The sequence below is a fragment of the Sinocyclocheilus rhinocerous genome, unplaced genomic scaffold (assembly GCF_001515625.1).
Source record: "Sinocyclocheilus rhinocerous isolate Xijiao unplaced genomic scaffold, SAMN03320098_v1.1 scaffold72, whole genome shotgun sequence".
Lineage (NCBI taxonomy): Eukaryota > Metazoa > Chordata > Actinopteri > Cypriniformes > Cyprinidae > Sinocyclocheilus > Sinocyclocheilus rhinocerous.
In genome coordinates, this window is record NW_015628351.1 from 3902989 (window position 1) to 3927081 (window position 24093).

General features: G+C 36.4%; 1 protein-coding gene across 9 annotated transcripts in view; it reads left to right on the plus strand.

The window, feature by feature from the left end:
* Positions 1-21410, plus strand: part of atp2b3b (ATPase plasma membrane Ca2+ transporting 3b) — a 59447-nt gene extending 38037 nt beyond the window's left edge. For 5 of the 9 annotated variants that reach the window (XM_016549162.1, XM_016549161.1, XM_016549163.1 and 2 more), the window contains 3 exons: positions 495-602; positions 2711-2893; positions 20433-21410. In XM_016549162.1, coding sequence (XP_016404648.1) covers positions 495-602; positions 2711-2893; positions 20433-20849 — 708 coding nt within the window. In that variant the 3' untranslated portion in view covers positions 20850-21410. Of the gene's footprint in view, positions 1-494; positions 603-2710; positions 2894-6532; positions 6687-8148; positions 8405-20432 lie in introns of those variants that run through there. The other 4 variants (XM_016549168.1, XM_016549170.1, XM_016549167.1 and 1 more) reach the window with 3 other exon arrangements.
* The last annotated feature ends 2683 nt before the right edge of the window (positions 21411-24093 follow it).

The following is a 24093-nucleotide window of genomic DNA, read 5'->3' on the forward strand; positions in this document are numbered from 1 at the left end:
ACATTGTCAGAATAGTCCATCTGCCATCAGTGGTTCAACCGTAACATTATGAAGCGACCAGAATACTTTTTGTATTGTATCTTTTTGTATTTTGACGATGTCTTTCATACTTTTCTGGGCCTTGACCGTGTAATTTACTTGGCAGTCAATAGGACAGTCACAAGCCTCCCGGTTGTCATCCAAAATATCTTAAATTGTGTTCCGAAGACGAACAAAGCTTTTACGGGTTTGGAACAACATGGGGGTAAGTGATTAATGACAAAATGTTCTTTTTGGGGTGTAGTAACCCTTTTATTTTCCACAGAAAAATAAATTCATACAGGTTTAAAATGATGACAGAATTAAAATTTTTGGGTGATTTATATAATAATAATTCTACCTGTCCATGAGATTGTATGAAAGGTGATGAGAGGGTGACTGATGTGCTGCCTAAATTTCCACTGTGCTGAGTAGATTAGTGCTGACTTTGTTTTGTTCTGTTGATCTGTGTGCAGATTGTGATCGTGCAGTTTGGGGGCAAGCCCTTCAGCTGTGCCCCTCTCAATGTGGAGCAATGGCTGTGGTGCCTCTTCGTGGGAGTTGGAGAACTGCTGTGGGGTCAGGTAGGAGAGCAAGAGACATAAAAAACAAATAAGGAGAACAACTATCAAAGATCTTTGTGTGACTGAAGGTGTCGAGTATTTCATCAAGTTTATGATTTTTCAAGTTTAAGATATTTTTCCCCAAAGAATCTGATTTATTATCTGATATTTGGCCATTTTGAAATTATTGCATCAGCTGATAAATTTGCTAGACTGCATTATATCCTATATCCTTATATCCTGCCTAGAAGCACGTTTTAATATATTTTTAATTAAGAAAATATTAAAATAAATGTCAATTATTTTGTGTGCATCTAATATACTTTCCTTTTAAATTGTAATATACAGTTCACAACATGACCACAAGTATGTGAACACCCAAACTGTGTGCCACATGTGATTCATTTTAAACCAATGTCTATTAATTGGGAGTTTTATTGCTACAACAGCTTCTACTCTTCAGAGAAGGCTTTTTTCTACTAGATGTTGGAACATAGCTGTGCGAATTTGCTCCCATTAAGACACAAGAGCATCAGTGAGGTCAGGCACTGATGTTGAGTAATGAGGTCTGGCTCATACCGAGTTCATCCCACGGGTGTTCAGTTGGGTTCAAGTTCTTCCACACCAGACTCAGTGCAGCATTTTATTGGTGGACAAGCTCTTTGGTTCTTATCCTACTGTGAATATTTGTCAGTGGATGCATGATCGATTGTATGCATCTGAAAGTCTCATGAATTGATGTAGCCAAAATAGACAAACACATTAAAGGTGCTAAAAGCGATTTTTAATAGAATGCTACCCCATTGCCTGACAGATATCACAGACCACAGATTCATTGTTTAACCACTCAAAGCCAAGTTTTTTTTAAGATACTTTCTGCCTGTCAATCATTTTGCATATTCTTAGGGCAGTCCAAATATGGGCAGCAGGAATGAACTGGACCATGCAAGTTAAGCACCAATTCCAGCTTCATAAGCAGTTTTCAGTTTTGTCTTGCAACAATGTTATCTTGCTATCGCCAATTCTGACAGCTCAATTCAATTAAATTCAAGTTTATTTGTATAGCGCTTTTTACGATACAAATCGTTGCAAAGCAACTTTACAGAAAATTAAGTTTCTACAATATTTAGTAGTAGCTTATCAGTGGTGACTGTCAGTTCATGTACATATGGCAGAAATGTACAGAAAAATCAATTAAAGATGTAATCAAACAGACAATGAACACTATTAACAGCAATTATTATATGATGCAATCAAACTTATAGCAAAGTTTGGTAGTTCTGTATGTTGTTTCAGGGTTGGCATCATCTGAGGTCCTCAGCTGTATCTTTGTAGGGTGGAGTTTTGGGAAAAGGGGGTGTGGCTAATTCCACAGCTTAATCTGATAGAATGGGAGTACTTTTAATTAGAAGGGGCGTCTATGTTTTTGGCCATAGTACCATCCTGGTGCTGCATGGGACTTGAAAATGTGGTTACTCAGACTTGATAGAGCTGAACAATAACTTTGCAGATATTAATTGTGCCGATTGTGACTGATATGATAAGTATTTTCTAATACTTATTTTCATTTTAAGGCTGATTTAGAATATTTTGTCTAAATAAATTAATAATTAAACACTAAAACTTAAAATGAGTTAAGTGAATTTATACATCAAATTGTAATTGTACAGGATGAAAAATAGGAAAAAGAGCATGCACAGTTAAATATGTCTAATAGGCTACCGTTTAAATATTTTCAACATATTTTTTCAAATATTTTCAAAGCTTTTAATGTTACTCATGCTCAGCAAAACTGCATTTATTTGATCCAAATGACAGTAATATTACAATTTAAAGTAACCGTTTTCTATTTTAATATATTTTATAATGTAATGTATTTCTGTGATTGCGATGCCATCAATATATGGTTTTGACGGCCTCAGTGATATCTTTGTAGGGCAGAGTTTTATTAATAGGGGGTGTGTCTAATTCGGTTTCAATCAGTTCCAGATTTGCAGCATTTTTAAAAAGATGAGGATATCTACATATTTTTGCCCATGTATTATATAAACTGTATATCCAGCACTGCTCACCATCGTACAGTATCAGTCATTCAACTCCTCTTAAACGAATTCTTATTTCCATCTCAGGTGATCGCCACCGTGCCCACTAGTCACCTGAAGTGTCTGAAGGAGGCGGGCCATGGGCCAGGGCTCGACGAGATGACGGAGGATGAGCTGGCCGAGGACGAGGATGAGATAGACCACGCTGAGAGGGAGCTACGCAGGGGGCAGATCCTCTGGTTTAGAGGCCTTAACCGTATCCAGACTCAGGTGCTGTGCATGAGACCCCTTACCTCTGACCAATCAATCCCTCTGGTAGAACTATTTAGAGCTCTAGTCACCTAAGATGGTTTCCACAGACAGTAGAACTTATGTCTCCTCAAAGAATGCTCTTTTGCTTTTCCTTTCGTTTCCTCCTCTTCTCTCCTCGCTCTCTCTAGACCCTCTCTGAATCACCAACATTAGTTCATCCTTGCCTTCTTCCTCTTCTCTTTCCTTCTCTCCTTCGCTACTCTATCTCGGTCTCTGCTTCCCACTGTTGGGACCCTTTACTAAATGCGTATAGATTTCCCCCAACAAGAATCTATAACATTCCCTCCCCCTTCCCGTGCTCAGAGCTCTGTTTTGTCACTCTATTATGTAACTCGAGTCCTTTAAAGTCCTAATTTATTGCTTAGTAACTCATTTGGCTCAGAGTCACAGCACAGAATCAGTCGCAGCCCGGCGTACTGCATGGGACTTGAGAATGTTGCTCCTCAGACTTGATAGAGCTTGAAAGATTTGATGAGGATCTGAACAATGTTTGACTCTGGAGATGCACCAATATTAAAGATCTGGTTGATATGATAAGCTGCTAATTATTTTCATGTTATGGCTGTATGTAATTCTATACTATTTTGTTTAAGATAACAAAACACTAAATTCATTTTAAATGCTAAATGTGAATTTCATATTGTACATTATAATGTACAGTAAGGGGTTCAGAAGTTTGGGGTCAGTAAGGTTTTCTTTAAAAATATTTTTGTCTTTTAAGTCTTTAATGCTTACCAAGGCTACATTTATTTGATCAATATACAGTAAAAACAGTAATACTGTCAAAAATTATTATTATTATTATTTCTAATAATTTTTTTTTCTGTTTAACATATTTTAAAATGTAACTTATTGCTGTGATTGCAAAGCTGATTTTTCAGCATCATTACACCAGATCCTTCGCCATCACCTGACCAATTAATACTAGCACTTACTATTCTATTCTATTCTATTCTATTCTATTCTATTCTATTCGTTTTGGTCTAATTTATTTATTTAAAAAAACCTTGCTATGTGCACTGTGCTAGACTAACTGAGACTTGTCAGAGCACTTGTATATTGTTGCTCTCGTTGATCTGATTGCTTCTACTTTGTAAGTCACTTTGGATAAAAGCATCTGCTAAATGACTAAATGCAAATGTAAATGTTCAGAAATCATTCTAATATGATAATATATCAATGTTGAAAACATTTGTGCTGCTTAATATTTTTGTAAAAACTGAGATATATTTTTTCAGGATTCTTTGATGAATAGAAAGTTCAAAAGAATAGCAAAAGTTGAAAGAGAAATCTTTTGACATTTTAAACTTTACTGTCATTATCATCAATTTAATTTGTCCTTGCTGAATAAAAGTAGTAATTTCTTTCAGGAATAAAAAAACTGACCCCAAACTTTTGAACAGTAGTATATCTGCTGAAACAATAAGATGAACTTCTAATATCTACTCATATAGTACTGATTTATAGTGAATCCCTACGCATCAAGGCTTGTGATATTATCATAAATGTGCCTACTTTAGTTATAGTATAAGGTGAGAAGAATATATTAGAATTAGTTCTTATTTTGATTTGATCTGTATATATAATCAATCAAATGTGTATTATACTATCTTGTTTCTCTGTCCATTTTCTCTCTACAATTTTCAACTCAGCTCACAGGTTTTTTATTTATTCTTGAAGTAGCTTGATTTGAGTCCAATGCTAAATTAATTTCCCTGAGTAGAACTGAATTTTTCTTATGCTAATCGTAGTTCTCGGTCTGGACTCCATCCATGACTTTAAGTGAGATTTTCTCTCTTTATGTGTTTGGGTTTGCCTAGAATTTTTGTGTGCTTGCTCTTTAAATTGTGCTAGAAGAAACTTAATAGCGTCTTTGTGGAAAGATCTGTTGTGTGGTGCACTTGTGACTTGTTAGCATTACTTTTGTTTCCTGAGCAGAAGGTACATATATGATATTAAAGGTCAGCAGGCATAGAGGAAGGTGGGTCGTGGTGCCTGTTGGTTCATGGCACTGTAACTTAAGAAAGAGCTTTTATAACAGAACGCTTTCAAAGCACATGCATGCATGATGCAGCACTCACTCTTTTGGCCATGTTCTTGCCAATATACACCATCAGTGAGCAGACTTGATGGGATAGTAGAGCATTATATAGACATTTGTTTTAAATTTGGAGTGCCCGGTATGGATTGCCGAAGTGCTTGTAAAGCTCCTTACAAGGTTTCCATCGATTCCCTCACTGCTCGACACTGAGTAGGCAAAACACGACACACATTATAGTGGCTGGCCTCATATCATCAGTCAGCCTAATCTAATCATGGCTTTCATCCTGCGTGACTCCACTGAGGAGAGCACCTCCATTTCTCAGTGTTGTGTTTTTGACACAGGGTATTTGCAGATTAATTATCGATGAGGTCTTATGCAAGATGATTGCATATTCTTATGGCATTTCCCATTTCAGTTTGGCCTGGTTTAACTTGTTCTTAAGGGCTGCATGTCAAATTGATTCAGTGCACAAAGTGAGTTTCAGAGAAGTGAAACATTTGGGGTGGTGTGGTTGCAGAGGCATCCATTTGTTGTGTTGGCTTTTATTACATGTAATGTTATAAAAATAGCGTCTGCAAAATGACTAAATGTAAATGTAATGTTCAGTGAACTTATCTTGTGCGGTCTATTTGATCTTTTAACAAAGCCATTTAGAAACAAAAGAATACATCCGCACTCTATTTCTGGAAAAACAGAACAGAATCCTGATAAATTAACTGACAATGCAGCGCGTTTCTTTAAGTGAAATGCCGTTTGCAACCAGTTTATTTATTCTTGAGAGAATATGATATTCAGGACTTGATTTTTTTAATTAGAAAATGGCTGAATAGTGGAAATGATATAACAGGTCTTAGTGGTCAGCGATTAGTTGTTTTAGTGACAGAGCAATTTATTACGTTTTGATGAATGATTATAAAGACTTTTATTTTCTTTGTTATATTATGCACCATTAAATACTTCTTAATAAGACCCAGTCCATGTACTAAGAAAGTAAACTGGGTTCAATTATTATTTCATCATAACTTTCATTATGATCCTGGTTGGAGGTCCTTAAAGGGGTAGTTTACCCAAAAATTATGTCATCGTTTACTCAGTCTCAAGTTGTTTTATATATGATTTCTTTCTTCTGTGGAACCCAAAAGGAGAAATTCTGAAGAATAATTATGCCGGCTACCACGTTTCCACATAGTGACCCTGTCTGTGAAGCCCCAAAAAAGACAAAAACATCATGTGCTTTCCAACTAACAGCTTTGTGTGAGGAATAGACTGAACAAAAATTAAATGGTTGTTTTTCACATCAAAAAATGACAGCAAATTTAGAACGACACGAGGTAGAATAAATAATGACAGAACTTTCATTTTTGGGTGAACTATCCTTTTAATGTCTAAAGATGTACCCCTTAGTACACAATGGCAACATAGCTTTGTTTTCTCCTACCGAGTGAAGTATCACAAGCATATTTTCTTCTCGCTCTTCTCCCTCCTTCTTGCTCTTTCTCTCTCTTTTTTGCTCTGAAGTGTGTATGTGATGTGGTTCTCTCTCTCTCCTGCAGATGGAGGTAGTGAGTACATTCAAGAGAAGTGGTTCGTTTCAGGGTGCAGTGAGACGTCGATCCTCTGTGCTCAGCCAGCTCCATGACGTAACCAATATTTCTACCCCCACTCATGTAGTTCTCTCCACTGCCAATGCAAGCGCCGCTCCCGGGAGTGAGTTCCCTGCTTTCCCTACCTGTATCAGACACGACACTCACACACTCAAGAAACATTCACAAAACATCAAAACTCTTACAAACACACTCACACACGCACCAAGCATTTCTCCTCACACACAGCAGCACATGAAACACCCCATCGTGTGTGCCGTGGTACTTCTGTTCTGTATTTGAAACCTTCTCTGTAGTTGTCTCTCTGTGATTGAGTGGCTCTTTGCAAGATGGCCTGTCTGGCTTTGACTGATCCTCTATGAGCCGTTGTTTGTGTCTCCTCCCTGAGTCCCTCCTCTCCTTCTCTCGATTTCTGTGTGCTGTCTTGCTGTGTCGGGCCTTTTCTCTTGCTGTTGGGTTCTTCTTTGTTGTCTAAAGGTGTTGGTTTTGTTTTCAAATCCCCGTCTCTCGATAAGCCATTCTCTGTCTTCTCTCTGTCCAAAACTAAACCTATTACCTACAACACAATGTGTAAAAAAAAAATCAGCGTTAGTGTTGAGTGCACAGCAGAAAACATTTTTTTTTAAATTTGATTTATTTTTTTAAAACTGAAGTGGTTGCTTAACAAAGCCATTTAGAAACAAAAGAATGCTGCAGTGACATCCACACTCTATTTGTGGAAAAACAGAACAGAATCCTGTTAAATTAACTGACAAATTAAGGCAGCGTGTTTCTTTAAAGTGAATATGAAATGCCACTTGCAACCAATTTATTTTTTCTTGAGTGAATGTGATATTGGATGTTATATGGGAAATGACTGAATAGTGGAAAGTGATCTTGATATGACAGGTCTTGGTGGTCAGCGAAAAGTTGTTTTAGTTATTACATTTTGATGAATGATTATAAAAGACTTTTATTTTCTTTGTTATATTATGCACCAATAAATTATTCTCAATAAGACCCAGACCATGTACTAACAAAGTAAATTGGATCAATTATAATTTCATCATGACTTTCATTATGATCCTGGTTGCAGATCCTTAAAGGGGTAGTTTACCCAAAAATGAAAATTATGTCATCATTTACTCAGCCTCATGTTGTTTTATGTATGACTTTCTTTCTTCTGTGGAATACAAAAGGAGAAATTCTTAATTAATTATGTTGGTTCCCATGTTTGTGAAGCCCCAAAAAGGACAAAAATGCCATGTGCTTTCCAAGTAGCTAGTCAGCCGCTTTGTGTGAGGAACAGACTGAACAAAAAAAAAATGTGTTAAAAATAACAGCAAATGGTTTTGGAACAACAAGAGGGGGAGTAAATAATGACAGAATTTTCATTTTTGGGTGAGCTATCCTTTTAATGTTTAAAGATGTACCCCTTAGTACACAATGCCAGCATAGCTTTGTTTTCTCCTGCCGGGTGAAGTATCACAAGCATATTTTCTCCTCGCTCTGCTCCTTGTTACTCTTTCTTTCTCTTTCTTTCTTTTTAAGTGTGTATATGATGTGGTTCTCTCTCTCTCCTGCAGATGGAGGTAGTGAGTACGTTCAAGAGAAGTGGTTCGTTTCAGGGTGCAGTGAGACGTCGATCCTCAGTGCTCAGCCAGCTCCATGACGTAACCAATATTTCTACCCCCACTCATGTAGTTCTCTCCACTGCCAATGCAAGCGCCGCTCCCGGGAGTGAGTTCCCTGCTTTCCCTACCTGTGTCAGACACGACACTCACACACTCAGAAACACTCACAAAACATGAAAACTCTTACAAACACACACACACACACATGCAACACCCCACCGTGTGTGCCGTGGTACTTCTGTTCTGTATTTGAAACCTTCTCTGTAGTTGTCTCTCTGTGATTGAGTGGCTCTTTGCAAGATGGCCTGTCTGGCTTTGACTGATCCTCTATGAGCCGTTGTTTGTGTCTCCTCCCTGAGTCCCTCCTCTCCTTCTCTCGATTTCTGTGTGCTGTCTTGCTGTGTCGGGCCTTTTCTCTTGTTGTTGGGTTCTTCTTTGTAGTCTGAAGGTGTTGGTTTTATTTTCAAATCCCTGTTTCTCGATAAGCCATTCTCTGTCTTCTCTCTGTCCAAAACTAAACCTGTTTCCTACAACAGAATGCGTACAAAACAGCGTTAGTGTTAAGTGCGTGGCAGAAAATATATTTTCTTTGATTTGAGTCTTTTTAAAGCTGAAGTGGATGTTTTTTGAGCAAATGGAATTGCAAAAAATATGATAGATCAGATTTCATAAACATGAACCATTGGTTAGATAAACAGATTGTTCCGCCCCCAATCCAATGCCATTGGTTGAGACAATGTTGTTTTAATCGCGCCACAGAGAAACACTTTTTGGACAAATCACCCTACAGATTACTCATTTATAGTTGTCTATGGTTATTTTGAATTGTAATAAGATTTTAACAAAAAAATGACACACTTCAGCTTTAAAATAGCATATTCTTAAAGATTTGTTATATGCATTTGGACAACAGAATATATCATATAAGACATGGCTATTAAAATATCATACACAACATGCCTTTGATGTATATTAAATAATTTAATAATTGCATGAAATTATTAAATAATTGCTTTTAAAATTAGTTTATTTAAAAAAAAAGTGTCTGGATATTGCAAGAAGAACCAGTATTAAAACCTGAATGTAGTCCAAAAGAGAGAATACAGAGAGAGCAATTATTTTCCGAGAGGCTTCTGTTGTCAAGCGTGGTTTGCTAAAAAGATGAGGTTTTACAGTAAGCAGAGGTACTCAATGTGCTGCACTACTATGGCTTTTGAGCCTACAAAGGGGTAAACCTTCGAGTATAAGCCCTATAAGGTTCTTCTCCATCTGATAGTTCTCTCTGTCTCTCTCATTCTGTTTCCCTCTGTTACTTTTTTCCAGATAATGCATCTTGTAATTTCCATCGTGAGACCGTGTGAAAGCATCCTCTAATGTCCCTGTGCTACTGACTGCGTCTCTCCCTTCCACAGATCCTCACAGTCTTTTTCTCTGTCCCATGGTTCACATGGTTCATGGCTTAAATCTATTTTTACCTGTCTCCTGTTCTCTCCTCTGTAGGCATCTTCTAAACTCTTCTAAACTAACAGTCTTTCATTTTCTATCAAAAGTAGTCCATTAGCATATGTCTAGATATCATTCTTTAAAGGAATCAAAACAAGGGTTCAAAACAAGTTCAGCTCTATTGATAGCATCTTTGTCATGCCGTTGAAAATAATATCAGCTTGTCTGTCAGTTTGCAAAAACAAGCAAAGATTACAGATGCTGTCAATTGAGTTAAAAGTTAAAATTCTGTCCTAAAAATACATTTACTAACTCTCAGGCCATTCCAAACCTGTATGACTTTCTTTTGTCTGTGGGACATGAAATAAGATGCTTTAAAGAATGTTCATGCTGCTCTTCCATACAATTAGAGTGGATGGTGACCAAGTGCACCATGAAAGTATTATAAAAGTATCATACACACTATATTTAAACAGCTTTGTGAGAGGAACAGACCAACATTTAAGTTGTTGTTATACACTGAAAATATTGAAGGCTTGGACTTTGGATTTAGCTATAAATATCTGCTATCATGTTCCACCCAAGAAATAAAGTCATGCAGGTTTGGAACAACATGAGGGTGAATAAATGACAATTGTAATTTAAAGAATAATAACTATAATTTGGGTGAACTATTCTTTAAACTTGTTTTGAACCCAGAATAATGCTTTAATACACCCTGATAGTATTTAATTAGTGAATTTAAGAATGTGTATTATATGTTTTCATTTCTGGGAATAGTGGATTAACTACATTTTTTTTCAATACTTAAAGATTTTTTTCCCTAGCTATTTCTCCATCTTTGTGGTATTTTTTTTGTTTCAGGCTAGAAATGTTAATTACGACTACCATATATCATTGCGGCTGACTGCACTTTGATGTGCTTGATGTGTATCTGTACATTTTCATCACATTTTCTCACTTTGTGTTTGCGGACTTATGCTTATGTGGGTGAAATGTGCCACTCTACTCACTCTAGTCTTCTTTTTCAGCTCTATACACATCATTTTTGTTGTTTTTTTCTCACGCTGAATTTTCTTTGGCTTTGACTGAGATTTACAAACATTAACATCATTCTGTTAGAATGATCTGTTAGAATTCTAACCTCATGTTAGAAATCAGACTACAGAAACATTTAGTAGATGTTAGTGTGTTGATATCTTTGCCTAAATGTAGTATTTTTATTCATTTATGATGTATATATTTATACATCATCTGTACGTATCTTTGAAAATCATTTCATGCCCGCAATGTAGCTCTTTAGAGAAGAAAACACTATATTTCGATCAATCATTCATCACAGCTCTCCAAAAACGTATTTTTTTCCTCAGAGCTGTCTCACACACAAATGTTTGTTTAAAAATATTTGACAGATCTACGGATCAAGTTTGTTTTCATTTTAGGTTTTGTAAGATGGGTGCACATTGTAACTCAGAGGTTGAGAGGAGAAGCCGTGCTGCCACTGATAGATTCATGTTTATCTCACTCATTTGTACGGTAATGGTTCACTGCTCTACACAGATGCTCCCTAACAGTAAGAGAGTCAGTGGAATATATTTTCTCAAAGTGGAAAGGTCCAAGCGATACTAATTTATTAAAGTTTTCCAAGCTTTGATTACTACCATCTGATAAAAATAATCATATTCATAGTCTGTGTCACTGTGCGAATTCTGCCATCAGATTATACAGTGCATTTTATAAAGTGTGTTTGCTAAATGCATAATATTGTATAATTTTATAAAGATCACCATAGTTAAATGATTCAATATGTGAGATAAATCACAAATTATGGCAAAGAATATCAATACAAAATGCACATTGCTGCAATTAAAAACAACTCCTTTAAAAAATGTAATAATTTATCATTTGAGTTGCATTAATTGTATTAATAGAGCAAAATCTTAAATCCACTACATGAAGAGAATTGCACTATATAATTTACAGCATTTACAGTCACTTCTAAATATAAATTATGTCAAATTAAAGACAGCAGTTAGATATATTGATAATTCACTCTTATTTTTGACCAGCTTCATTATTTACCCATTATAAAGAGTGAAAATAGGTCCATGTCCAGCGATTACCCTTTAACAATCTTTATGCATAAACCTTTTTGAATGCATTCATACAAATTCAACATGAAATCATTATTTCATCACTGCTTTGTTAACTACTTCCTCTACTTTCCTGCATCTTATCACTTTTTGTGCTTCAAGTCTTTCTGTGTAGTTCTATTTTCATTTCAGACATCTTTGGGAAATATTTGTTTGGTTTTTGGTTTTAATGATAAAGTTTTTCCATCAAGCTTTTTTTCTTTGAAGGACAACGTGGAGGAGACAGTGGATAGTAATCTGGCATGCAAACATCCAGAACAAAGAGAGAAAAAAAAACTCAAATCAGTTTTAAACAAACACACATTTCCCAAAAGTGGGCGATATACTCGAACGTTTACCTGTATCCATGCAAAAAAAAAACAGAAAGAAAGAAAGAAATTCAAAGAACAAAAATGAAAACAAACAGTTTCTCGATTCAGATTTGCATGACTTTTTCTCAACAAACAGGCTCTTTGGAAAAACAGATAAGCACTTAACCAAATGCTTGACCGTCCCTTCCTGTTTGTTTGTTTGTTTTGTCTCTTGTAAATTCTTTCTTGGTCATTTTAGCTTCTTTTCTTTTGCTGGGTGAGTGTTGAAGTGAGGGTTGGGGTGGGCGGCACCGGCCTGTGGCCACAGCAAAGGATCGCGCTCTCAAATCTCCTTCCTTCTGAATATATACACACGAGAGACGCGTGGGTATATGTGCTCCAGCCGCATTTGAGTTACTCTTACAGCATGAGCCTGACTGCTTACCATCATGCATTCAAGTTTTTGAGTTTGACCTTGACTTTCATTGTTTCTGTTCCTGTAACACGACAACGAGACAGTTGCACTGGAATGAGCATTTTGCTTTCTGATCGGTTCCCGTGCTCCTTCTTTTCTCTGCATATAGACTGAGGCAGATCTCATCAGCTCTTCTTCTCTGTGTCATCTGCACTCGACTGCTCTGCTGCATGCCAAAAGATGCTCACACTCTCTCTATCTCTCTCACTGAATGTGCTTTTCCACACCTCTCTAAACATTCACAACTGAATCTGTCATCCGAACAGTAATCCAGAATAGTATCCCTAACCGAGAAGAAAAAAAAAAATCAATTCCAGGCCTATGATACTGTACAAAGGTGTGATCCATTTGTGCTGATAAGGTGACTTTTGCAGAAACCAGAGATGCTGTGACCTTGTTTATTGTGCCTGCTCTGTTCTTGTCAATGTGATAGTGCTTGTTAAGGTCTTCTGTCACAGCGGTTGGTGTCATGTAATCAATGGCTCAGTGCCAGGAAGTGACTAGTCATCATCATCCGTGTAGATGATGGCTCTGGAAATTTTATAACTTATCCTCTGGCAGTCAATGTAATCTGAGCCTGTGGAGTAATTTATCATAGGCCTACTAGGGCAGACTCACATCTGTAGATAATTTGCATGTGTTTCTTCAAATATTCACTTTTATGTCATATGAGTTAATTAAAAAAAAACTAATATGCTTAAAACCGTTTTAATATGTAGGTCACAATAAAACTGAAAAACCCTCAAATTATGATTCCATTCTAAAAAAAAAAATAGTTTTTTAAATCATATTACATTTCAACATTTTTATTGTGAAAATTAATTTTAGATTTTTTTTTACACAAATTACTGTTCCTTGTTTGTGCCATAATTTTGCTGCAAAAATTTTTTTATATATATGTGTGTGTGTTTGTGTGTGTGTGTGTGTAATTAAATGTAAAATTACTATTTAGTTTAAGGATACATAAAATGCTAGCTATAAAATTACTGAATGAATACAATTTTATTTTTATTTTGATATGTGCATTTCACTAAATAATGAGAGAATTCTCCTTCCTTATGATTTATGTATGTCTGTTGCTGGAAATTGTTATTAGTACAATTGAAGATAAATTATAATAGTGAGAATGTAAGAAGCCTTCTAACGTTTTTTTTTCTGGAAGTGCCCATAATTGAAGAAACACATGTTTTATATTATTATTATTATTATATGGAATTTCCATTTCCAGTAAATCATAACAGTAGAATTCAAACTGGAATAAAACTCATTTTGCTGATCAGGGAGAAATATAAATCCATAGATGAGATTACAGAGCCTTTGATATTTAACACTTCAGCTACAGTATATCTTCACAGTTTATGACCTATTTTCACTCATTGGCATAAACTGGCATCATTGGCGGATGGCATCATTACGCATGTTGTCTCCATGGCTTCTGTTATGACATCACAATCACATTACTAGAGTGCCATTGCTTCCTTGTTAACACACTCCTGAATGCTGCTAGTACACTTGAGGAGTATGTCATAACTCCTCCAAGAACAGCATACCCCCAGTCCCCCAGTCATGCATCTGTCTATTCATAACATCCCCTTTGCTTAGCACTGTGTTGCAGATTCTTACCCACTGTTTCTTCCATTGGCTGTGTGTCTATGTGTGTATCAAGACATCCTCTTTCTCTTTGTGTCACTACTTCAATTTTCACCACTGATAAGTCGATATACACACATGGCATATGTTTTGTATTGACTTTTTGTTTGGTACTTTGTGCTTCCATTCGTCTCTTTGTTTTAGGCCTGGTCTGTTTTCTGTTTTGAGCTTATGAGAATGTTCATCACCTTTAATTTTGAGTGATAACTGTGAACTGACAGCTCGGGTCCATTTCCTGTGTCTTAGATTTGGTTTTATTTTGTTTGTCATCTGTCTTTCTTTGAGAAACTCTTAAGATCTGGTTGTGCAGCTTTAGTATAATGCCCGTGTTTATGGGTATTAGAATCTAAAAAATGAATGTGCATTGTGTAATTCTGCAGCATAAAACCTAAAACAGAATTGCAATCTGTTTGTCTGAGCAGCCCATCATTGGCTTAAGCAATGACCAGGGGCATTATGCATGCATGGTGGATGACCAAAGGAAAGAAAATTATTACTTTTAGAAACCAGTAAAAAAAAAAAAAGGTTTTTGTAATGGTATGGTTTTTGTTACAAATCCCAACCTATTAAGCAATATCATATAAGCAAGAATGTTGAATATTTAGATCAGTAAAGAATAACACAATTGCAAGTATTGTTTTTATTTAACAGTTCAATAAATAAAAGTTCAAAAATTAGGGGTAACTTAGATTTCAAACTTCAAACAGTTACTTTGCCTATTTTTGGCAAATAGTTCCAAATGAAGCCACAGCCGAATTAACTGACATGTCTTTATGGAACAAACCGTAGAGCTTATTCATTCCCAAGTGAATCAGTATGATTGAATTAATTGCTGTCAAATGGAGTATACTTGGAAAGGCTACATATTCGGCAGTAAATATATGCTAAATGTTTGCATCAAAACTAAAATATACAGTTTCCGTTTTGACAATTTAGCATTTGCGTAAAAACTGAAACATACTTTGGGTGTAAGCATTTGCATTAAAACTAAAGTATACTTTGGGATTTAGTTTTGTGCCAAAACTGAAGCATACTTTGGGCTTAAGCATTCACATTTAAGGGTTTGCATAAAAACCGAAGTATAACAACACATCAAAACTGAAGCATACTTTGGGTTTAAGCGTTCACATTAAAACTGAAGCATTCTGTACTTTGGGCTTAAGCGTTTGCATCAAAACTAAAGTATACTTTGGGTTTAAGCATTCACAATAAAACTGAACCATACTTTGGGTTTAAGCATTCATATTAAAAATGAAGCATTCTGCACTTTGGGCTTAAGCGTTTGCATCAAAACTGAAGTATACATTGGGTTTAAGCATTCACATTAAAACTGAAGCATACGTTGGGTTTAAGCGTTCATATTAAAACTGAAGCATACTGTACTTTGGGCTTAAGCGTTTGCATCAAAACTAAAGTATACTTTGGGTTTAAGCATTCATATTAAAACTGAACCATACGTTGGGTTTAAGCGTTCATATTAAAACTGAAGCATACTGTACTTTGGGCTTAAGCGTTTGCATCAAAACTAAAGTATACTTTGGGTTTAAGCATTCATATTAAAACTGAACCATACGTTGGGTTTAAGCGTTCATATTAAAACTGAAGCATACTGTACTTTGGGCTTAAGCGTTTGCATCAAAACTAAAGTATACTTTGGGTTTAAGCATTCATATTAAAACTGAACCATACGTTGGGTTTAAGCGTTCATATTAAAACTGAAGCATACTGTACTTTGGGCTTAAGCGTTTGCATCAAAACTAAAGTATACTTTGGGTTTAAGCATTCATATTAAAACTGAACCATACGTTGGGTTTAAGCGTTCATATTAAAACTGAAGCATACTGTACTTTGGGCTTAAGCGTTTGCATCAAAACTAAAGTATACTTTGGGTTTAAGCATTCATATTAAAACTGAACCATACGTTGGGTTTAAGCGTTCATATTAAAACTGAAGCATACTGTACTTTGGGCTTAAGCGTTTGCATCAAAACTAAAGTATACTTTGGGTTTAAGCATTCATATTAAAACTGAACCATACGTTGGGTTTAAGCGTTCATATTAAAACTGAAGCATACTGTACTTTGGGCTTAAGCGTTTGCATCAAAACTAAAGTATACTTTGGGTTTAAGCATTCATATTAAAACTGAACCATACGTTGGGTTTAAGCGTTCATATTAAAACTGAAGCATACTGTACTTTGGGCTTAAGCGTTTGCATCAAAACTAAAGTATACTTTGGGTTTAAGCATTCATATTAAAACTGAACCATACGTTGGGTTTAAGCGTTCATATTAAAACTGAAGCATACTGTACTTTGGGCTTAAGCGTTTGCATCAAAACTAAAGTATACTTTGGGTTTAAGCATTCATATTAAAACTGAACCATACGTTGGGTTTAAGCGTTCATATTAAAACTGAAGCATACTGTACTTTGGGCTTAAGCGTTTGCATCAAAACTAAAGTATACTTTGGGTTTAAGCATTCATATTAAAACTGAACCATACGTTGGGTTTAAGCGTTCATATTAAAACTGAAGCATACTGTACTTTGGGCTTAAGCGTTTGCATCAAAACTAAAGTATACTTTGGGTTTAAGCATTCATATTAAAACTGAACCATACGTTGGGTTTAAGCGTTCATATTAAAACTGAAGCATACTGTACTTTGGGCTTAAGCGTTTGCATCAAAACTAAAGTATACTTTGGGTTTAAGCATTCATATTAAAACTGAACCATACGTTGGGTTTAAGCGTTCATATTAAAACTGAAGCATACTGTACTTTGGGCTTAAGCGTTTGCATCAAAACTAAAGTATACTTTGGGTTTAAGCATTCATATTAAAACTGAACCATACGTTGGGTTTAAGCGTTCATATTAAAACTGAAGCATACTGTACTTTGGGCTTAAGCGTTTGCATCAAAACTAAAGTATACTTTGGGTTTAAGCATTCATATTAAAACTGAACCATACGTTGGGTTTAAGCGTTCATATTAAAACTGAAGCATACTGTACTTTGGGCTTAAGCGTTTGCATCAAAACTAAAGTATACTTTGGGTTTAAGCATTCATATTAAAACTGAACCATACGTTGGGTTTAAGCGTTCATATTAAAACTGAAGCATACTGTACTTTGGGCTTAAGCGTTTGCATCAAAACTAAAGTATACTTTGGGTTTAAGCATTCATATTAAAACTGAACCATACGTTGGGTTTAAGCGTTCATATTAAAACTGAAGCATACTGTACTTTGGGCTTAAGCGTTTGCATCAAAACTAAAGTATACTTTGGGTTTAAGCATTCATATTAAAACTGAACCATACGTTGGGTTTAAGCGTTCATATTAAAACTGAAGCATACTGTACTTTGGGCTTAAGCGTTTGCATCAAAACTAAAGTATACTTTGGGTTTAAGCATTCATATTAAAACTGAACCATACGTTGGGTTTAAGCGTTCATATTAAAACTGAAGCATACTGTACTTTGGGCTTAAGCGTTTGCATCAAAACTAAAGTATACTTTGGGTTTAAGCATTCATATTAAAACTGAACCATACGTTGGGTTTAAGCGTTCATATTAAAACTGAAGCATACTGTACTTTGGGCTTAAGCGTTTGCATCAAAACTAAAGTATACTTTGGGTTTAAGCATTCATATTAAAACTGAACCATACGTTGGGTTTAAGCGTTCATATTAAAACTGAAGCATACTGTACTTTGGGCTTAAGCGTTTGCATCAAAACTAAAGTATACTTTGGGTTTAAGCATTCATATTAAAACTGAACCATACGTTGGGTTTAAGCGTTCATATTAAAACTGAAGCATACTGTACTTTGGGCTTAAGCGTTTGCATCAAAACTAAAGTATACTTTGGGTTTAAGCATTCATATTAAAACTGAACCATACGTTGGGTTTAAGCGTTCATATTAAAACTGAAGCATACTGTACTTTGGGCTTAAGCGTTTGCATCAAAACTAAAGTATACTTTGGGTTTAAGCATTCATATTAAAACTGAACCATACGTTGGGTTTAAGCGTTCATATTAAAACTGAAGCATACTGTACTTTGGGCTTAAGCGTTTGCATCAAAACTAAAGTATACTTTGGGTTTAAGCATTCATATTAAAACTGAACCATACGTTGGGTTTAAGCGTTCATATTAAAACTGAAGCATACTGTACTTTGGGCTTAAGCGTTTGCATCAAAACTAAAGTATACTTTGGGTTTAAGCATTCATATTAAAACTGAACCATACGTTGGGTTTAAGCGTTCATATTAAAACTGAAGCATACTGTACTTTGGGCTTAAGCGTTTGCATCAAAACTAAAGTATACTTTGGGTTTAAGCATTCATATTAAAACTGAACCATACGTTGGGTTTAAGCGTTCATATTAAAACTGAAGCATACTGTACTTTGGGCTTAAGCGTTTGCATCAAAACTAAAGTATACTTTGGGTTTAAGCATTCATATTAAAACTGAACCATACGTTGGGTTTAAGCGTTCATATTAAAACTGAAGCATACTGTACTTTGGGCTTAAGCGTTTGCATCAAAACTAAAGTATACTTTGGGTTTAAGCATTCATATTAAAACTGAACCATACGTTGGGTTTAAGCGTTCATATTAAAACTGAAGCATACTGTACTTTGGGCTTAAGCGTTTGCATCAAAACTAAAGTATACTTTGGGTTTAAGCATTCATATTAAAACTGAACCATACGTTGGGTTTAAGCGTTCATATTAAAACTGAAGCATACTGTACTTTGGGCTTAAGCGTTTGCATCAAAACTAAAGTATACTTTGGGTTTAAGCATTCACATTAAAACTGAAGCATACGTTGGGTTTAAGCGTTCATATTAAAACTGAAGCATTCTGTACTTTGGGCTTAAGCGTTTGCATCAAAACTGAAGTATACTTTGGGTTTAAGCATTCACAATAAAACTGAAGCATACTTTGGGTTTAAGCGTTCACATTAAAACTGAAGCCTACTTTGGGTTTAAGCATTCATATTAAAATTGAAGCATTCTGTACTTTGGGCTTAAGTGTTTGCATCAAAACTGAAGTATACATTGGGTTTAAGCATTCACATTAAAACTGAAGCATACTTTGGGCTTAAGCGTTTGCATCAAAACTGCAGTATACATTGGGTTTAAGTGTTCACATTAAAACTGAAGCATACTTTGGGCTTAACGTTCATATTAAAACTGAAGCATACTGTACTTTCGGTTTAAGCGTTCACATTAAAACTGAAGCATACTTTGGGTTTAAGCATGCATATTAAAACTGAAACATACTTTGGGTTTAAGCATTCATATTAAAACTGAAGCATACTTTGGGCTTAAGCATTTGCATCAAAACTGCAGTATACTTTGGGTTTAAGCTTTCAGATTAAAAATGAAGCATACTTTGGGCTGAAGCATTCACATTAAAACTGAAGCATACTTTGGGCTTAAGCAGTTGCATCAAAACTAAAGTATACTTTGGGTTTAAGCTTTCAGATTAAAAATAAAGCATACTTTGGGCTTAAGCGTTCACATTAAAACTGAAGCATACTTTGGGCTTAAGCATTTGCATCAAAACTGCAGTATACTTTGGGTTTAAGCTTTCAGATTAAAAATGAAGCATACTTTGGGCTGAAGCATTCACATTAAAACTGAAGCATACTTTGGGCTTAAGCAGTTGCATCAAAACTAAAGTATACTTTGGGTTTAAGCTTTCAGATTAAAAATAAAGCATACTTTGGGCTTAAGCGTTCACATTAAAACTGAAGCATACTTTGGGCTTAAGCATTTGCATCAAAACTAAAGTAAACTTTGGGTTTACACATTCACATTAAAACTGAAGCATACTTTAGGTTTAAGCGTTCACACGAAAACTGAAGCATATATTGGCTTAAGCATTTGCAACAAAAATTTTTTTGTTTTTTTTGCAAATCTGTTTTTTTGTGACTAGAAATTTCACATTGCACCTTCAAGTACCAAAATAAAATTATTACTCTACCCTAATAAAAAAAGACAGACAGATTCAGTTAGTGCACTATTTTGCAGCAACCTGATCTTGAGCTGTCTGTGCATTGTAAGGCATGTTCAGAACAGGCTCTACAGTGTTTCAGGTCTTTTCTATCACACATGTACTGAGAGATTTCTTTGCTCCCACCCTCCTCTGTCTCAACCCTCTCCCTGTCCTCACTTCTCCCACTCTGTTTTCTCTCTGTGCCTCGTCCCCTCTGTTCCCGTGTAGATGCGGGTGGTGAAAGCGTTCCGTAGCTCCCTTTACGACGGAATCGAGAAACCTGCGTCCAGGAATTCCATCCACAACTTCATGGCGCACCCCGAGTTTCTCATCAATGACTTCATCCACAACATCCCGCTGATCGACGACACCGACATTGACGATGAATCGGAGTGGTCGAGGCACAACCACCACTTGCATCCGGCCTTCCGAAAGCCCCCTCCTCCTCCGGTCCAGCATCCGCAGCGTTCCCGCCCACCGCCCCGTCCCTACCGCCAGTACAGCCTCCCCACCACGCCTAACCGCAACAACAATGCCATCGAGAGTGGCGTCTACCACCTGAACCTCCCCACAGGCCCAGACGGGCACTGGACAACCCCCTCTCGACAGCTGTACCCCCTCCTCGCCCTGGAGACCTCTCTATGACTGGCCGCGCTCCAGAGGATAAGACCCTAAGAACTCTGAGGATGCGGACCTGTGTGGGTCAGGCTGGTGGGGGAGGCTCCTACGGACACGTTGAAGGTGGTTGACCCCCAACACTAAGACAGGGTCATCCCAATCATTTGCCCACTACCACCATCCACCGAAAGCACTATAACTCCTCACTATAACAGCCCCACAGACACCTCTACTCTCACCGTGTGGAGAGGAGGCCAGTCTGCTGCATGTCAGTCTGCTGCATGTCTGTGGTTCCTTTGGACGGACCTGAGAAGGTGAGGAATCCAGACCCGATGGACTCTTTAGTGCTGGTGACTATTGACTTCTCAGAATGCAAAGGAATATGTTCCCTACGGGTGGAGTAGGGGTCCATTCACTTTACTTTTTATCGGTGTTACTAAACTCAATATTATTATTATCATGTTTGACTTCTTACTATCGCCACCGTCATCCTGAGTGTTCGGATTATCATTGCGATATCACAGAAAATGACATTTATTACTCTGAGTAATGCTTTATGGATTAGCTTTAAAACATTTTATTTATTTATTTATTATTTATTCATTTATTTATTGTGATCACCCAGATTTTTTTTCATTTTCACTTTGCCTATCTCTCGCTCTCTCTCTCTCTATGTGTGTGTGTGTGTTGTGTCTGTCCTAAAAGCATAAAAAAGCTAGAAAAAAGAAGTACTAACAAAGCAAAGATAATATTAATTTGAAGCTTAGACTAATTCAATTATAATGCGTCTGCTGATAACAAAAAGAAGATAAAAACGTCGCCGCACCATTTTAACGATCATTGTTTACAGCAAAAAAATAATATTATTTTAGAGAAATTTGTAGCTTCACTCTAAGTGAGAGTAAGCATTTTTAAACACAGAAATCATGCTCATGATATTTTAAACATTTACGCAACATGTTCATGTTTAAAATATACTACAGGGTAGAGGATTTGGGCAATCCCATCACAGCAATTCAATGATCGTGGGTGGGATTTCGGTGGTTTTCCATCTCAGCAATGGAAATCAGCCTTACGACAAAATAACCTTGTTAATATGTTATACCTTGTTCAAAGTAGCTGAAATTGGATTTAAGGATTTCAGTGGGTTTGCCCAGACTCCACATTTAATGGTGTCTTATATTTCTTTCACATAAAAGCCATTAAAATTCATGTTGTGTAGATGACACCAACAAATGCATCAACCCTTTAAACATGTTCAAATAATTATATTTACTCAGTACATGCATATCTGCTGGCCCTTTAAATACATACTTGCTTTCCTCGTGTGTGTGAAATATTGATCAGATTGTGAATATCTGCAGACTGTGGTCCCCAGGGTAGGGAATCCATTTTATACTGCCACACAATAGTTAAAAGAAATATCAAAGATACTAAAGATGGACAATCCATGAGGGTATCATTACTTTTGCACATTATCGAGGTTCACCGTGGACTTTGATAGACACACTGTCTGGCTATTGGTCTATATTTTAGCAATTCAGAACAACAGAACAGTAATCCCTATTATATATGTAAAGACATGCATGATTCTCCATGTCAGATGATAGTGTGTTTGATTCAGTTACATTCCATTGACGTTCCACTGATCAGTTGTATCATCCGGGGTTACCTCCTTTTACACCCCATAATCGTCTGGAATGGTACCGTTACTATCATACCACTTCAGTCGATGCATTGCAATTTATTACAATCATTTTGGGGAATGAGACCGGCACTTATGCAACAGACTGCCCTGCCCACAGCTCTGTGAAATATGCTTCACGACATGTACATATGGATCTCGAGAAAAAAAAACTTTATCTGTATAGAATACTTTTCTAGATTGTCCAGTTCAAAGAAACTGGCGAATATTGAAAGCAGACAATGCAAACATGAGCGCCACTAGATCATGTCATTGCATTGGTCGGTCGTGTCTTTGCGGAGCATGTTGATATCATATTGCTTGCTTTACACCGTCATTGTTTGACTTCACGTTTGTCTGTTGATGCTTCACTGTGGCTCTTAAGTGGTTGGTGGACACACGTTTCTCCTGCCAGCGCATCTGTGCTGTCATTAATGTGCTATAGTCCATGCTGATGTTCTCCTCCTGATACTCTGCCCTGTCTGTGGCGTGGAGCCTGGAGGTGGAGCAGTGTTGCACTGCCAATCTGACTACTTGTTATATGCCAACAAACACATTGCCTAAAATGGGTTGACTTGTTCTACGACTAGCAGAATGTTTTGTCGTTGCATCTTTAAATGGAAACCCATTTTTAAAGGAATATTCTGGGTTCAGTCCCTGCTTTTGTTTAAAAAAATCCAAAACCTGGGGGATACAGCAAGGCTTACAATGGAAGTGAATGGGGCCAATCCGTAAACATTAAAATACTCATTGTTTCAATAGTATAGCCAGAAGATGCAAAGAGTATGAATGTCAACATGTGAAAAATGGCTTGCTAACCTTTTCTGTGTAAAATCAAATCCAAATGAACAACTTTTGCCATGATGATGCAACAGCATAGACCATAAAACCCTAAAATGATTGTAAAAATGATTGTTTAAATAGTTTTACAGGTCAAATAATACACATTTTAACAATAGAATTAATGCAAGTGCAATGTTTCTGATTATAATTGTCACATTTTTGCTTTTAAATCCTTCAAAAACCATTCAATTTCATTGTAGGTGCCTCATCGCAACCTTGATTTTTGCTACTTAATTTATTATCAATAATATTATCAATAATTGTCTCTCATTTTCTTTTAAAAGTTTTCATTTAAAAGTATTTCTTGTGGTAATCAACATTATGTCACAAATGCTTCACATGCATTGAACCCGGAATATTCCTTCAAGCAAAACTGTGTTATATCTGCACGAGTGTGTCCGACCTTTCGCTGGGTTCGATCGGGCTCAGACAGTTCCAGTGGAGTCTCTAGTGTCGAGAGCGCTGGCAGGTCTCACAGACTGAACCCATTTAAAGGCCCAGACACAGTCAGCAGGCCAAAGTGGTGGTCAGGGAGGATAGGTCAGTGAACCTGCTATACCATAATAAAGAAACATTTCCTAACCTTATCTTATCCTCAGCAAAGCGTAACTACCAAAATAGGCCTCAAGCTATGCTCGTCTCTTAATAATTTTTCAATCTAACAACTATATCTACGACGTATACCCCGATCATTGAACTCTCCAGACAGTGATGATATTTATTACAGTGGCATATGTATGGTAT